Source organism: Cynocephalus volans, chromosome 3, assembly GCF_027409185.1.
Source record: "Cynocephalus volans isolate mCynVol1 chromosome 3, mCynVol1.pri, whole genome shotgun sequence".
Taxonomy (NCBI): Eukaryota; Metazoa; Chordata; class Mammalia; order Dermoptera; family Cynocephalidae; genus Cynocephalus; species Cynocephalus volans.
In genome coordinates, this window is record NC_084462.1 from 145,679,706 (window position 1) to 145,694,729 (window position 15,024).

Sequence of the window (15,024 nt, forward strand, 5' to 3'; positions counted from 1 at the left end):
ACTGGATGGCTTCACTGCTGAATTCTACCAACTTTTTCAAGAAGAATTAATACCAATTCTTCTCCAACTATTCCAAAAAATCAAAGCAGAAGGAATTCTTCTTTTTTTTTTTTTTGTCTTTTTCGTGACCGGCACTCAGCCAGTGAGTGCACTGCCCATTCCCATATAGGATCCGAACCTGCTGCGGGAGCGTCGCTGCACTCCCAGCACCACACTCTCCCGAGTGCACCACGGGCTCAGCCCTCAGAAGGAATTCTTTCAAACTCATTCTATGAGGCCAGCATCACCCTGATACCAAAATGAGACAAGAACACAACAAAGAAAGAAAACTACAGGTCAATATCCCTGATGAACATAGATGCAAAAATTCTCAACAAAACACTAGCAAACTGAATTCAACAGCTCATGAAAAAGACTATATACACCATGATCAAGAAGGATTTATTCCAGGGATGCAAGGAAGGTTCAACATATGCAAATCAATAAATGTGATACACCACATCAACAGAATTAAGGACAAAAACCATGTGATCATCACAAAAGATGTGGAAAAAGCATTTAATCAAATTCAACATCCCTTCATGATGAAAACTCTCAACAAATTAGGTATAAAAGGAAAGCATCTCAACACAATAAAGGCCACATATGACAAAACTGCAGCTAATATTACACTGAACAGGGAAAAGTTAAAACCTTTCCTTTAAGAACAGGAACAAGAAAAGGATGCCTACTTTCACCACTCTTATTTAACATAATATAGGAAGTTCTATCCAGAGCAATTAGGCAAGAGAAAGAAACGAGCAGCATCCAAATTGGAAAAGACAAAGTCAAACTGTCTCTGTTTGCAGACAACATTATCTTATATGTAGAAAAACCTGAAGACTTCACAAAAAAATTCTTAGAACCAATAAATAAATTCAATAAAGTTGTAGAATACATAATCAATATACAAAAATCAGTAGTGTTTCTATACACCAGTAACAAACTAGCTGAAGAAGAAATCAAGAATGCAATCCCATTTACAATAGCTACCAAAAAAAAATACCTAGGAATACATTTGACCAAGGAGATGAAAGATCTCTTCAAAGAAAACTACAAAACATGGATGAAAGAAATGAAAGACAAAAAAATGGAAAGACATTCCATGTTCATGGATTGGAAGAATTAATATCGTCAAAATGGTCATACTACCTATTCAATGCAATCCCTGTCAAAATACCAATGACATCTTCACAGAAATAGAAAAAACAATCCCAAAATTCATATGGAACCACAAAAAACCCAGAACAGCCAAAGCAAACCCGAGCAAAAGGCACAAAGCAGGAGGCACCATACTCCCTTACTTCAAAATATGCTGCAAACCTATGGCCATCAAAACAGCATGGAACTGGCATAAAAACAGACACATGGACCAATAGAACAGAATAGAGAACCCCCAAAGAAATCTACATATCTATAGCCAACTGATTTTTGACAAAGCTGCCAAGAACATACATGGGAAAGGACAGCCTCTTCAATAAATGGTTCATATCCATATGCAGAAGAAAGAAACTAGACGCCCTATCTCTCACCATATATCAAGATCAACTCAAAATGAATTAGATTTAAATGTAAGACCTGAAACTATAAAATTACTAGAAGAAAACACAGGAGAAACACTCCAGGTCTGGGCAAAAACTTTATGGAGACTTCTAAAGCATGGGCAACAGAAGCAAAACAGAGATGAGATTATATCAAACTAATAAGCTTCTGCACAGCAAAACAACCAACAAAGCACAGAGGCAACCAGCAGAACAGGAGAAAATGTTTGCACATTATTCATCCAATAAGGGATTAATGTCCAGAATATACAAGGAACTTAAACAACTCAACAGCAAAACCAACAAACAAATAGTTCTATCAAAAAAATGGGCAAATGACCTGAATAGACATTTCTCAAAAGAAGACATACAAATGGCCAACGGGTATATGAAAAAATGGTCAACATCACTATTCATCACGGAATTGCAAATCAAAACTATAATGAGACATCATCTCACCCCAGTCAGAACAGCTATTAACAGGAAGACAAAAAATAACAAATGCTGGCAAGGATGCAGAGAACTCTTACATACTGTTGATAGCAATGTAAATTAGTGAAGCCATTACAGAAAACTGTATGGAGGTTCCTCAAAAAGCTAAAATTAGAACTACCATATGACCCAGCCATCCCACTGCTGGGTATTTATCCAGTGGAAAATAAATCAGCACACCAAAGAGATATCTGCACCCCCGTGTTTACTGCAGCACTATTCACAATAGCCAAGACATTGAATCAACCTAGGTGTCCATCAACAGATGAATGGATAGAGAAAATATGCACAACACAATGAAATATACTACTCAGCCAAGAAAAGGAATGAAATCCTGTCATTTGTGGCAACATGGTTAAGCCTGGAAGACATCGTGTTACGTGAAATAAGTCAGGCACAGAAAGATAAATAGTGCATATTCTAACTCATACATGGGAGCTAAAAAAAAAAAAAAAAAAGTTGAGTTTTTAGAAATATAGAGTAGAACTGTGGTTACTAGAGGCTGGGAAGGTGGAGGTAGGGGGATAGGAAGAGGTTAGTTAATAGGCAAAAAATTACAGCTAGATAGGAAAAATAAGTTCTAATGCTATACAGCAGTGCTAGGCATCTGTAATTAACAATAATTTATTATATGTTCTCAAATGACTAGAAGAAAGGAGCCCAAATGTTCTCACCACAAGGATATGATAAATTTTTGTGATGATGAATATGCTAATTACTCTGATTTGATCATCACACATTGTATACATGTATTGAAATATAACACTGAATCCCATAAATATATATCACCAATACATGTCAATTAAAACATAAATAAATTTTTTAAAAAATCAACACCGAATGCTGGCAAGGATGTGGAACAACAAGAACTGTCATTGCTGGTGGTAATGCAAAACGGCACAGCCACTTTGGAAGACAGTTTGGCAGTTTCTTATAAAACTAAACATATACTCTTACCATACATTCTAGCAATTGTACCCCTTGGTATTTACCCAAAGGAATTGAAAATTTATGTCCACAACAAAGCCTGCACATGAATGCTGATAGCAGCTTTATTCATAACTGCCAAAACATGGAGGCAACCAAGATGCCCTTCAGCAGGTGAATGGATAGATAAACTGTGGTACATCGGAACAATGGGATATTATTCAACACTAAAAAGAAATGAGCTATCAAGCTGTGAAAAGACACGAAGGAACCTTAAACCCATATTACTAAGTAAAAGAACCCAATTTGAAAAGGCCACATATTGTATGAATCCAATTATATGACATTCTGGAAAAGGCAAAACTATGAAGACAGTAAAAAGATCAGTGGTTGCCAGGGGGCTAGAGGGGATGGGCAATAAAGAGGCAGAGCACAGAGGATCTTTAGGGCAGTGAAACCATTCTGTACAACGCTTTAACGGTGGATACACATCATTATACATTTGTACAGTACAACATAGACAGTACAACACGAAGAGTGAACCCTAATGTAAACTATGAACTTGGGGTGATAATGATGTGTCAGTGTAGGTTCACTGATTGTAACAAATGTACCACTCTGGTGGGGGATATACTGATGATGGGTGAGGCTGTGCATGTGAGGGGCAGGGGATAGATGGGAAATCCCTTACCTTCCTCTCAATTTTGCTGTGAACTTAAAACTGATGTAAAATACAAAATCTTTATAAATAAATAAACAAATATACAGATGTTCTCACTCAAGGGCAAACTGATAGATACACAAGGATATTCATAGAGTACTGGTTACATATGGTACATCCATACAATGAAATATTACACGGCTATAAAAAATGAGGCTGTGAAAAAAGTAAGGTACAGAAAGTGTGTATAGTATACCACCATTAGTGTGTTTACAAAGCAGTATTTATATATAGGCTTGTATACATTTACATGTTCATGAACTATGGAAAGATACAGAAAAAAGTTATAAACAGTGGATACCTCTGTTGGCTGAGGACACGGGTAAGTTAAAACTAAGAGATCGTGCTTAGAAAAAGGAAGGTGGACTAAGATCCTAAGTACCAGGTTAAGAGGTATAGAGAGCATGCAAACTCAAGAGCAGGGTTTCTCAACAGTGGCACTAATGACATTTGGGGCCAGATAATTCTTTGTTGTGGGGGCTGTCCTGTGCATTGTAAGAAGTTTAGCAGCACCCCTGGCCTCTACCCAATAGATGCTGGTAGTGCCCTCCTCCCACACCTGATTGTGACTACCAAAAATGTCTCTAGACATTGCCAAGTGTCCTTTGTGAGGCAAAATTGTCCCTGGTTGAGAAGCACTGCTCACGAGTCACAGTGATAATAGTTAACCTACAAAACATTCTAACACTACTTTCCTGTAAATTAACAAATCCGATATACATTCAGATATGGATCTGAGGAATATACTGAGCATTATTTTGAAATGACCTTTAGGTATCAATCATACTTTCCAAAACTGAGATAATTCAAGTCCCTTTCCAAATCTGAACTATCATTTTTAACCATATCTAATCATCACAAATGTCTCTTTTCTGCACTTGTTGGATACAAATGATAACAGCTAAATAGAAAAGCTAGACAGATGCTCAGCAGGACACAGAGAGTATGCCAGATCCCCCAGTGGGCTTCCCAGTGATACACTTGCCCTTTTGGATCTCTGCAGCTTAACTGCATGAGCCAGTAAACAGCCTTCCCCACTCCTCCCACCCACCCCAAATAGCATGCACTCTCTAGATCCAGTATCTTCGAGGACGCAGAGGAAGGCAACTCTCGCACAAAAATCTAACAGAATATCATATTTTGGCTTAGCTTTTAAAAAAAACTAATCGTTGACACAATAAGAACATAATTACTTGCATTATTAATGTTTCTTCTCATAACTCTTAATGACCATAGAGAGTGTAAGATGCTGTGCAAATACCATGAAAGGCATCACCCCTGATTTCATGGAGATTATAAAGAGAAGGATTAGTTATAAAGCCAAGACAGGCCTTAACTAGATTCTACAAATCATAATTTTATTAAGCGTAAAGCCATTTTCTAATATACCACAATGAGTAAGGAAAAAAAAAAAATCAAGACATCCAACGAGCTTCAATATTTTTCAAACACAAATCTAAAACTTTTGTTGATTTTCCTGTGTCTTTTCTTTTTCCAAAGCCAAAAATCTAATAATACCCTGGCAATCTTAGCTTCATATTTTGAAGTCATTGATTCCTTCAATATTGTTGTAGTTGAAAAGTTCTGGATTTCATATTCATGAAATCATGCTCTTCAAATTCTAGTATTGTGTTGACTATTTTTACTTAGCTCTCAGAAGGTTGGTTGTCATTGGTAGAGGTGACCTCCAATGACCTCGCTCTGCAATAAATACACCTGTGATTCACTATGGAAGATGCTTAAAAGTGTCCGCGGCGAAAAAAAGAAACTCACCATTCTAACTACTTCAGGGTAAGTCTGCTCTGTCAAACAGCCTCTGCTTATTGTAATGTAGTCCACCAGTTCATTAAGAGTGGAGCGCTTGTATTCTTTCATTTTAAGATCAGAAAGCGTGTCCATGAAGTCAAAAATGACACAGCACTGCTGAAGTTTCTTTAGGAACAGTTCAGGCTGCTCTGAGGATGGAACGTCTAAGAAAAAAAAAGGAAATGGTGTAAGTCTGTCATCAATTTCTAGGTAACAGGAATTCTCTGTGAAAGTTACTTCAAAAGCAAGCTCAAAAAATAAGAATTCACATGACAACAGTGTTCTTTTTAACAGTCACACATGGGTGGGAGGGAATACCATATCTACTGCTTCAGAGACCTTCTCTTTGAAAACTACATTGTACCAACACAATTGACTGTATTTGCTATTCTGCAACCAAAGATTGACCAAAATCCCAAGAGCCATTAAAGGTTGAAGCACACATTTTAACCAAAACACTCCAACATCAATACCCTTAAATCCAAAAACACTGAAAAAGGTCAAACTTTCCCTTATAAGGTGAAGCCAGAAGCTTTCGCTGTTGGGTTAAATAGTTTTACTAAAAAATTTCAAAGCAGAAATGTCAGTTGATTCATTTTAATTTCATGCTGACATCCTTGGTATTTAAAGCAGTTGTTATGTGTTTATATTTTTTGTTTTGTTTTGGCATGATCTCTACGAAGTTCCTTTGTCAAAGAAACTTGAAAAATATACAAGATGAAGCAATAATGTAGTCTACCAGTTCATCAACTCTCTCAAAAAGAGCATACCAGTAATGAGAAAATAAGAGCAAATTCCACTTAAATCTATATTCTCTCTCTTTTGACCCTTTTTCTTCCCTTACAGTGGGAGAAAATCACTAACGTCTTTATTAATATGTTCTCAGAATAGACATCTGTTCTTTTCCCACAAACAGCAGGTCAGGCATTTGGCTTGATGTCATTTCTAAAAACCATGCAGAAATTTTAGGTTAGTTAAAATATCCTAGCTAGAAAAGAACCTGATCTACAGTTGGACTTGAAATACACCAACTAAGCTGCAGACAGCCCACTGCACTCCTATCTTCTTTGCAATATTTTATTCTCCCCAAATTGGAGCTTTCCTGGAGAGGCAATAAAAATTATGACCAGGGTAGGCTCTGCTGCCTTCATTTAAGGCAATTAACTCACGAATCCTCAGAACACTTGCTGTTAGAAGTAAGCAAGTGGCATTATTATTCTGCATTTTTCAAAAAGAAAATTAGAAACAATCATTAAGGTTCCATGATAAATGAGCTATGGAGCCGGGCACAGCACCCAGGTCTCTAACCACACTCCCACATTCCCTTTGTACTACTCAAGAAGGACTTTAACAGTGTTTGGCCAGTCACTTGCAACCATCCTCAGTGGCCAGCCTTCCAGTAAATGATTTACAGTGGCCTCATGATAGGCACCACCGGCTCTCTGAAGGCAGTGCAACAGCATACAGTACCCACCTTACAGCCACCAGCAGCCCCAGCAGAGGGAAGTGAGGGACAGCCTCACATGCACATGACTCCTCTTCAATACCCCCTTCCCTCCATACATCCCACAACACAACTGCCAGTCCAACTACCCAGGACTTCATGGGTAATTCCTCCCAAACACTGCCAGGGTAAGCCCAGATGAGAGTGGATAGGACACCTGAAACATAAGATTTCTCTACTAGATATGAGAGCACAAGAAGCAGTCAACATTTCTGAAAGTATATAACATCACTGCTATTCTCAGCAAAAACAAGTTGTGGATTTAGAAATTATTAACCAGTGAGTTTTCCCTTCCCCCAGTCACCCTTATAGGTCCCCAAAGGCCTAATGTATCTTACAGTCAAATACTTTGGGACTTAAGTTAACACATGATATATGTCTTATCCTATACTCCTAGATTTAATCAGTTCTAAAACATTTAGCCTTAGACTGTAAAAACTAAATTTAGTCAGACCGAGCTTTTTCTTTAAGTGCTACCTGCTTGCAGTGTTTAAAATAAATAAATGAACAACAACTACATAAGGCTGCTTATGAACATGACTGTATATCCCTAACCACTGGCTAATTACATGCAAGGACCATCACGGTTAATTACTGAAATCTTCTGACTTCTAAAGTAGACCCCATACCTCAAAGCTGAATGGGATATTTGATGCTACAAAGGGAACAAGAAAAAGCTTATTAACGCAACATTAGTTAAAGGTTAAAATCTTCAGGGGAAATATTAATTAATCCAGTTTTTGATAGAGTAACTTTAATAAAGTCTAAAAACCAGACTGTCTACATGGAGAGCTCCTTAACTCAGCACATATGAATTATGAAAGCATTTATAAATGATAGCCTTTCCTCCAAAAGCAAACTATCATTTAAGCAGTGACAACAACAATTAACGTTTGTGGTCAATGCAATAATACTCAAGAGATTCATACATTAAGCAATTCAAAAATTCTGGCAGTTAACATCTAATACTTTTTTAATGTTAGGCAGTTGAAATTTATCCTTTATTTATGTAAATTGATATGATGTCATAGACAAATGTGAAGCAGGCTTTCCATCTGCCCAATGGAATAATGACATAGCTTAGATTCATTGAACATACTGGGTACATTTATTATACACTAGTCTAAGCACTTACACATATTTTATCTCATTTAATCCCTACAATAATCCTATGCAGTAGGCACTATTTCCAACTTAACAGATGAGTAAACCAAGACACAGAGAGATTCAGTGACTTGCCCAGAATCATAAAGCTAATAAGCTGTGGAGACAGGGTTAAAACCCAGGCAGACTGGCTCCAGAGCCTGGACCCTTCAAAACTGTGCAACACTCAAAAGCAGTGAAAGGCCAGAGTAATACCATATTCCAGAAAACACAGTGTGTGCAAAGACAGAAAGAAAGAAGAAAGAAATCAACAAATTAATCTCCAACATGCCCCATTCATAAAGTATCAGGACAAATCTCTTTCTCTATCTACCCTCCAGCCCATTCCCCAGAAATTAACACACAGAGCAAAAGCTATCCTTTATCACATACTAAATTCTAAAACGACCTCCTCCGTTCATTAAATTAAAGAAACAATCAAGACTGATCCAAAGGGGGGGGGGGGACATTCCCTTAAAGAGGCAATTCCTTTATAGTAACAATTTTAAAAAACAATTTCATTCATGCTGAAGGATGACCTAACTATCAACAGTCCAAGCAAAGGGGCTCTTCCTGTAATGTTTGGCCCTCAGATTGCCCCAACCTCTTTGCTCTCATCTCCCTAGTCCCAGTGGAATGTAAAAAGGTAGGACAGGCCAGGGATCAGAAAAAGAACACTCTCTCAGTAGTTCAGAAGGTTTTGACGATATAAGAAAAGTTTAGTGTCTATGGAATCAGTCCCAGAAGAAGATACAAATATTCTTTTTAAAGAAACACATAAAATGGATCAGGTACTAGGCTGTAAAGAATATCTCACAAAAGACAAAAAGAAGGTATCATACAGGCAGTGCATTCTGACCACTGTGCAATAACACTGGGTTTTAACAACTCAAACCTCCTAGCCTCCCAAATCCAAGTCACCTGAAAATCTAAACATTTCTGAAGTAACTCAAGATTGAAGAAAAAAACAAATTATAGACATTTAGATATAAATGTGAAACAGGAAAATTAAAAGTCATCTCACAATCCCAAAGCAGACCAAGCATTGGATGCTTCTGTCACCTACCTTCCAGTGGAAACCTCTGGCCTGCAGAGGCCATCCCTGCCCCTGGAAGAGGGATCCCACAGAATCATAACCATAAATAATGAGGAACCAATAAGTGGTTAGTTATGTAATACCATGAAGGTCATTAACACAACGACTCATCCATCCAATGTCAGTATGTGTTTAAAGGGGAGAATAACCGATCCAGTTCTCACAGCTTGATAAGATCTCATAAGATCAGATTCCACTGCTCTAGAAGAACCCTTAAAATTAAGTTAATTTCTAGAATATGTGTCTCACCCCAGAAAAATATATAGTGACCAGCTAAGCTGTATTTCTCACTGTACTGTCCTTCTCTTTCCTTTTTAGAATTAGTCATTTTCCTCCACATGCCTTTTACATCACCATCTCCCAGTATCCTATCAATTTTCATTAATAAGCTAGGAAAAATGACAATTCCAACCTCCAAGATGTTCATACCCAAATAATTTTAGAATTTACAAGTGTGACATATAATGGAAAAATGGACACAGAATTCAACAGTAGAGGGAGGATGCAAGATCAGATTAAGAGATAAAGATTCTCCCTGTGTCTAAAGAATAGTGAACATATCTGTATACATTTTAGTCATGCTCCCCCCAAGAACCCCACCAGACCCCTCCTACCCTCAGCAAATCTCACAACAGAAAAAATTCCCCCCACGCTCATTATTGATTTTGAAGGTTGGTTATTCGTTATTTGTTTACAATTTGCAGAAGAAGCTCATTCCAACCTAGTAATTAGCTTCCATTATTATTCCATCCTATCTAATGTTTGGAGCATAGGACCATGGATCCAATATCAACCCACTTTCTATTAAGGCCTGGTTTCTGCAGAACAAAAGTAGCAAAAGTAGAAGAAATAAAATATGAGCCAGTGTCCTTTGGGTTTGGTGCTATGGGACTCCAAATGAAGCTGCTGAAAATCAGAATATTAAATTCACACTTGCAAATATACCAGCCAAGTAAATAAAGAAGGCCCACATCATTATTTTTATTAGCCATAAGATCACAGGAGGAAGACAGATTGGTTTAAGAACTAAAAAAAAATTTTTTTAAGATGTAGATTGGTAATTTATTTACACAGACTGTTAAAACGCACATGAAAATACAGTAAATAAATATTTACAGTAAATAAATATTTACAGTAAATAAATATAAAATGTTCATATGTTCGCACTGGAGGCTAAGCTGTAACACTATTTGAGCACCTAACAATCAATACACTATTATCCAATGAATAATATTTACAAATTATACTCATAATATTTGTATTTCCATTCAAAAGATCAGAAATAAAAATCCTTCTAAATTAACAATACTTCATATCTGAAAATGTACTAAGATACCACTCAGCCCTTTTGCTTCCTTCCATTTCTCCAACTCTCACAAAAAATCAAGGGACAAGCACAAAATGAGCATGGGAAGTGTGGCCTCTGATCTCCCTCCACTCCCGTCCCTTAGAACTTTCCCTTCAGGTATACTGTACAAATCCCCATCCACATATGCTATCAGTCCTTCATAGGAAACCCTCTGCAAACTCCAACAAAATCAGAATTTTACTACCGTAAAACAGATGAGTCTATCACTAGGAATGATGTCAAATAATTTTAAGAAGACACTTACTACTAAAATATTAAGTAGATTTAGCCTTAAAAGACTAAAGTGAGATACACTTGCCCATGTGGTAAAATGCCAAATTGCCCGTCCATGTGCTCTATCCAACACTGCCACCAGTTTTACCTCTAAACACAGAAACAGGCAGAATTCCCTTTTTCTACTACATATTTCAGGAAACCTAAACAGAATTCTATTTTATTAGTGGGACTATGCTCCCATCAGGAATTGCTTTTGAAATCCACTAAATCACAGATATAATCAACAGTATTTCATCAAAACAAGGAGACAACTGTAAATCTTTATAATGAACCAAATAATAAAATTAGGTTTCATGTCCTATGAACTGGAGCCAAATATAACATGCTGACTACACAAGATACTTTGATGTACATAAGCAAATATAAAACTAACCCAAAACCAACCTGTTAACTAAAATAAGTATTAACTACTTGACGATTCTAATTACTTTATTGTTGTATTCATAGTAGTATGTTCAAAAATGTTTGTTCATGGTGGTGGTGATGGTGTGGTGTTTCCACTGCTAGGCATTTGTATTTTATAAAAGTGCCTTAGGTGATTTCGGTATGTGGCTAGGGCTGAAAACCACTGTGTTTAAAGTAAGAACTTTAAAATCCTCCTTTCATTCCCTTCACCTTTGAAATTCTTTCTCTCTAGTTTATTTAAAGCTAGCAGTTTCTAAGCCAAGGAAGGACCCTGGAAACACATCTACAACAGTGAAAGTGTTCCTTCTTGGCCCTGGCTATAAATAAGTGAATAGAGTTAGCTGGCTGCTTTTAAAACTCTTGTCAAACTAGTAGGAAGTTTGAAAAACACTTTGCTGATTATTAGCACTAGCTTTTTTTATATAGATTTAAACATGTCTCATAGAATGGCTAGCACAGATACAACAGTATCAAAAGAATAAGACCAAGGTGCGGGTATCAATTAAACAACAAACTGAAAAGTCCTGTTTTTTTTAAACAACAAACTGAAAAGGCCCGTACCGAAATTTCCAAGTAAAAAAATGGAGATGACAATGATAATGAACACTTACTACAGCAAAGTACTATCCTAAGCTCCTGACACACGTTATCCCCTTTAATCCTCAGAGTATCTTATGTGCGGCCACTATTAATATCCCAGTTTTTCAGATGAAGAAACAGATGCCCACAACAGCTAAGTCACTTGCCCAGCATCACATGCCAGTAAGGGGTGCAGCTAGTATTGGAACCCAGGCAGTCTCACGCTGGGGCCCACACCAGTAACAACAGTAACGATAATGACAATGATTGTGATAAATAACAGCAACTAACAACCACCTCCACCACCACTGGACCTACACATATACTTCCATTGTCATGATTATTTAATTGTTTAAGAAAAGTTGCAATCTGAAAATAAAGGAAAATATGACTGACTTTTCTACAAATATGTACATGTTTTAAAACTTAAACAGCACAAAATCGGTCTGAAACTAGTGATCAACTGTGAGTAAAGTTAATTTTTAAATAATAATATATTAATTATTCTTCCCAGCTTAGATGGCCAACATGTATTTATATTGGATTCTCTCAAGGAGCTCCCCAGTTTCCCTTTCCTAAAAGCTAACAAATACGTGCTCTCTGATTTATTAGCAAAACCCAAATGTCAATACCACTAATGCAGACTAGTGTGGCCTCAGTGGCAAAATTACACGTTTCAGGGCTTTCACACTGTTTTGACACTATGTTCCAATCAGAATAAATAAAGAAGAAATATATGCACACACGAGCTCACACCCCCCACACACGCACATACACACACTTCTGATAAACATTTCTGTTTCCAACATTTTGTTTGCTATCCTTCATGCATTACTGTTTAATACCAAAGCAGTCACTAAAATGTGTCATCACAAGAAATAAAATATTTTAAAATTGATCAGCTTCTACTTACAGGTGTAAATTAGTTTTCTGCCACCAAACTTGCCATAGGACAGAAGCCACCAAAGGCTCTGACTGACACGGTCAATGTCTCTATTATTAATTCATTTCCTACGGGCTTATTTCCACGGGTGGAGACACCAGGAGGATAGGGACTAGAGAAGATAAGGAATTCCTGGAGCTTGCTGGGCTATTCCAGAAAAAGGGCTGCAAGACTGTATTCTACAGTGTCCACGTCAGTGTTTCCCTCTTTTGAGAATTTTACGTACTAGTAAAATTACAATAAAAAAGCAGGTTGCCATTTTTTTTTCAGGTAAAGCATTAAAAAAAAAAGCTAGCCACCATTTATTTTCACTATAATTTTATAAAAAGAAAGGACCTTTTCAATAAAAAAAGAGAAAGGACAACCTCAGAATAAAAGACAACCGTTCCTTAAGAAAGGAAGGTTGGCAATCCTACATGCACGCACACACGCACATAAACACAAAGGAGCAATGTATTCTCTCCCTCGACCTTTCCTTCTCTTCTTATTTTTTACTTTCCCAGTACCAGCAACAACTTTTCCATAGGCCTGTATTTGGGGATCCCTGAGCCATATTACTCCTTTCTTCCAACATTTTTCTAGAAGCATGAACAACAGAGTTCTAGGTGTAATGATGGTACTAATTTCAATTGTATTTAGATCACTATAAAAGCTAAGATAACCATATGCTCTGCAATTGTATAGCAATAGCAGCCATGTAGTCCTCAAAAACTCTGTAACATAAAATTCTCATGAAACTTTGTACATACCTCCATTTAAGCACTTGCCGCATTATATTGGAACTTTTTTTTCTAACCAGCACCTCATATGTCTTTTTCACTTTTTAATACCCAGTCTCTGGGAGGAGTTTCTAGAATATAATAGGTACATAATAAATGCTTGTTGAGTAAGCAAATGATTCATATTGAATCTTATTTCCCCATGTTTTCAATTTTAAATTAGAACTTTATTCCTCTAGAAATAAAATTAGACTGAAGAATAGAGGAACAGGCTTAATATAACATATTTAACAGAATAAATTATTTCCTAATATAGTAATAATACCAAGTCACAAAATGCAAATTTAAAAACTAGGATAGTTTTTGGGCCGGCCAGTGGCTCACTCGGGAGAGTTTGGCGCTGGTAGCACCCAGGTCGCAGGTTCGGATCCTATATAGGGATGGCTGGTGTGCTCACTGGCTGAGTGTGGTACGGACAACACTGTGCCAAGGGTTGCGATCCCCTTACCAGTCAGAAAAAAAAAAAACTAGGATTTTTTTAATGATACATCTATGAAAGTAAAAGGGAGGGGCAAAGGCCAACTTTTTTAGTTACTATTGACTAAAAAATGCACAGTTCCTTCAACTATCTCCCACCACTAATATCCAGTAAGAAAATGTCTTATTTTCTGACACTTTATTAAAAATCTAACTGACTTTTTACAATAAAGAGAACAGTTTATATTCAAGGATAAGAAAAAATACAACACAGAAAAAATTCAAAATGATGATGTATACATAACATTAATGAAGCAGTGTAATTTGGAAATACCCTTCACAGCAAAAATAACCTGAAAATTTTCTTAATTTATCATTAATAAATGAGCAATGGGAAGGTCTAGTGCCAAGGGTATGGGCTTTGCACTGACTCACTCATTCACTCATTCACCAAGTATTCATTGAACCATGAAAGGCCAGGCACTGCTGGGATACCACAACAAAGAGGAGACAAAAATCCTAAGGTTCACATTTTAGCAGAAGGAGACAAATAATAGCAACTAAAAAAATAAATAAATATATTAAATGGGAAATGCTATGGGTGGAAACTGTGCAGGGCAAGGAGGACTAGGCATGCTGGGGTTGGAGAGTATAATATGAAACAGAATGTTCACCTGGAACACTCAAATATCTATGACATTTGAGTAAATACTTGGAGAAGAGGTAGTCAGCCAGGAGCATACGTGGGGAAAAGCATCTGAGCAGAAAGTAGTAAGTGCAAAGGTACTCTGGCAGGAAGGAGCATGCTGGTGAATCCAAGGATCAGCAAAGAAGTGAATGTGGCTGGAGCTGGAGTATGAAGTAGGGGAGATGAGGACAGAAGAGTAAGGGACAAGCAGCTGCAGGAGGTATCTCGGGTCTTGGGAAATACTGTAAGGACTATGGCCTGGACTTTGGTCTGAATTAGAATCACACCTTTACTGTTTA

The 15,024-nt window shown here is 37.1% G+C and overlaps 1 protein-coding gene across 3 annotated transcripts in view; it reads right to left on the reverse strand.

Moving 5' to 3' along the window:
- The window catches only part of PPP2R5E (protein phosphatase 2 regulatory subunit B'epsilon), a 140,136-nt gene that overhangs the window by 61,512 nt on the left and 63,600 nt on the right, over positions 1 to 15,024 (reverse strand). For all 3 annotated transcript variants that reach the window (XM_063088845.1, XM_063088846.1, XM_063088844.1), the window contains exon 3: positions 5,494 to 5,690. In XM_063088845.1, coding sequence (XP_062944915.1) covers positions 5,494 to 5,690 — 197 coding nt within the window. The remainder of the gene's footprint in view (positions 1 to 5,493; positions 5,691 to 15,024) is intronic.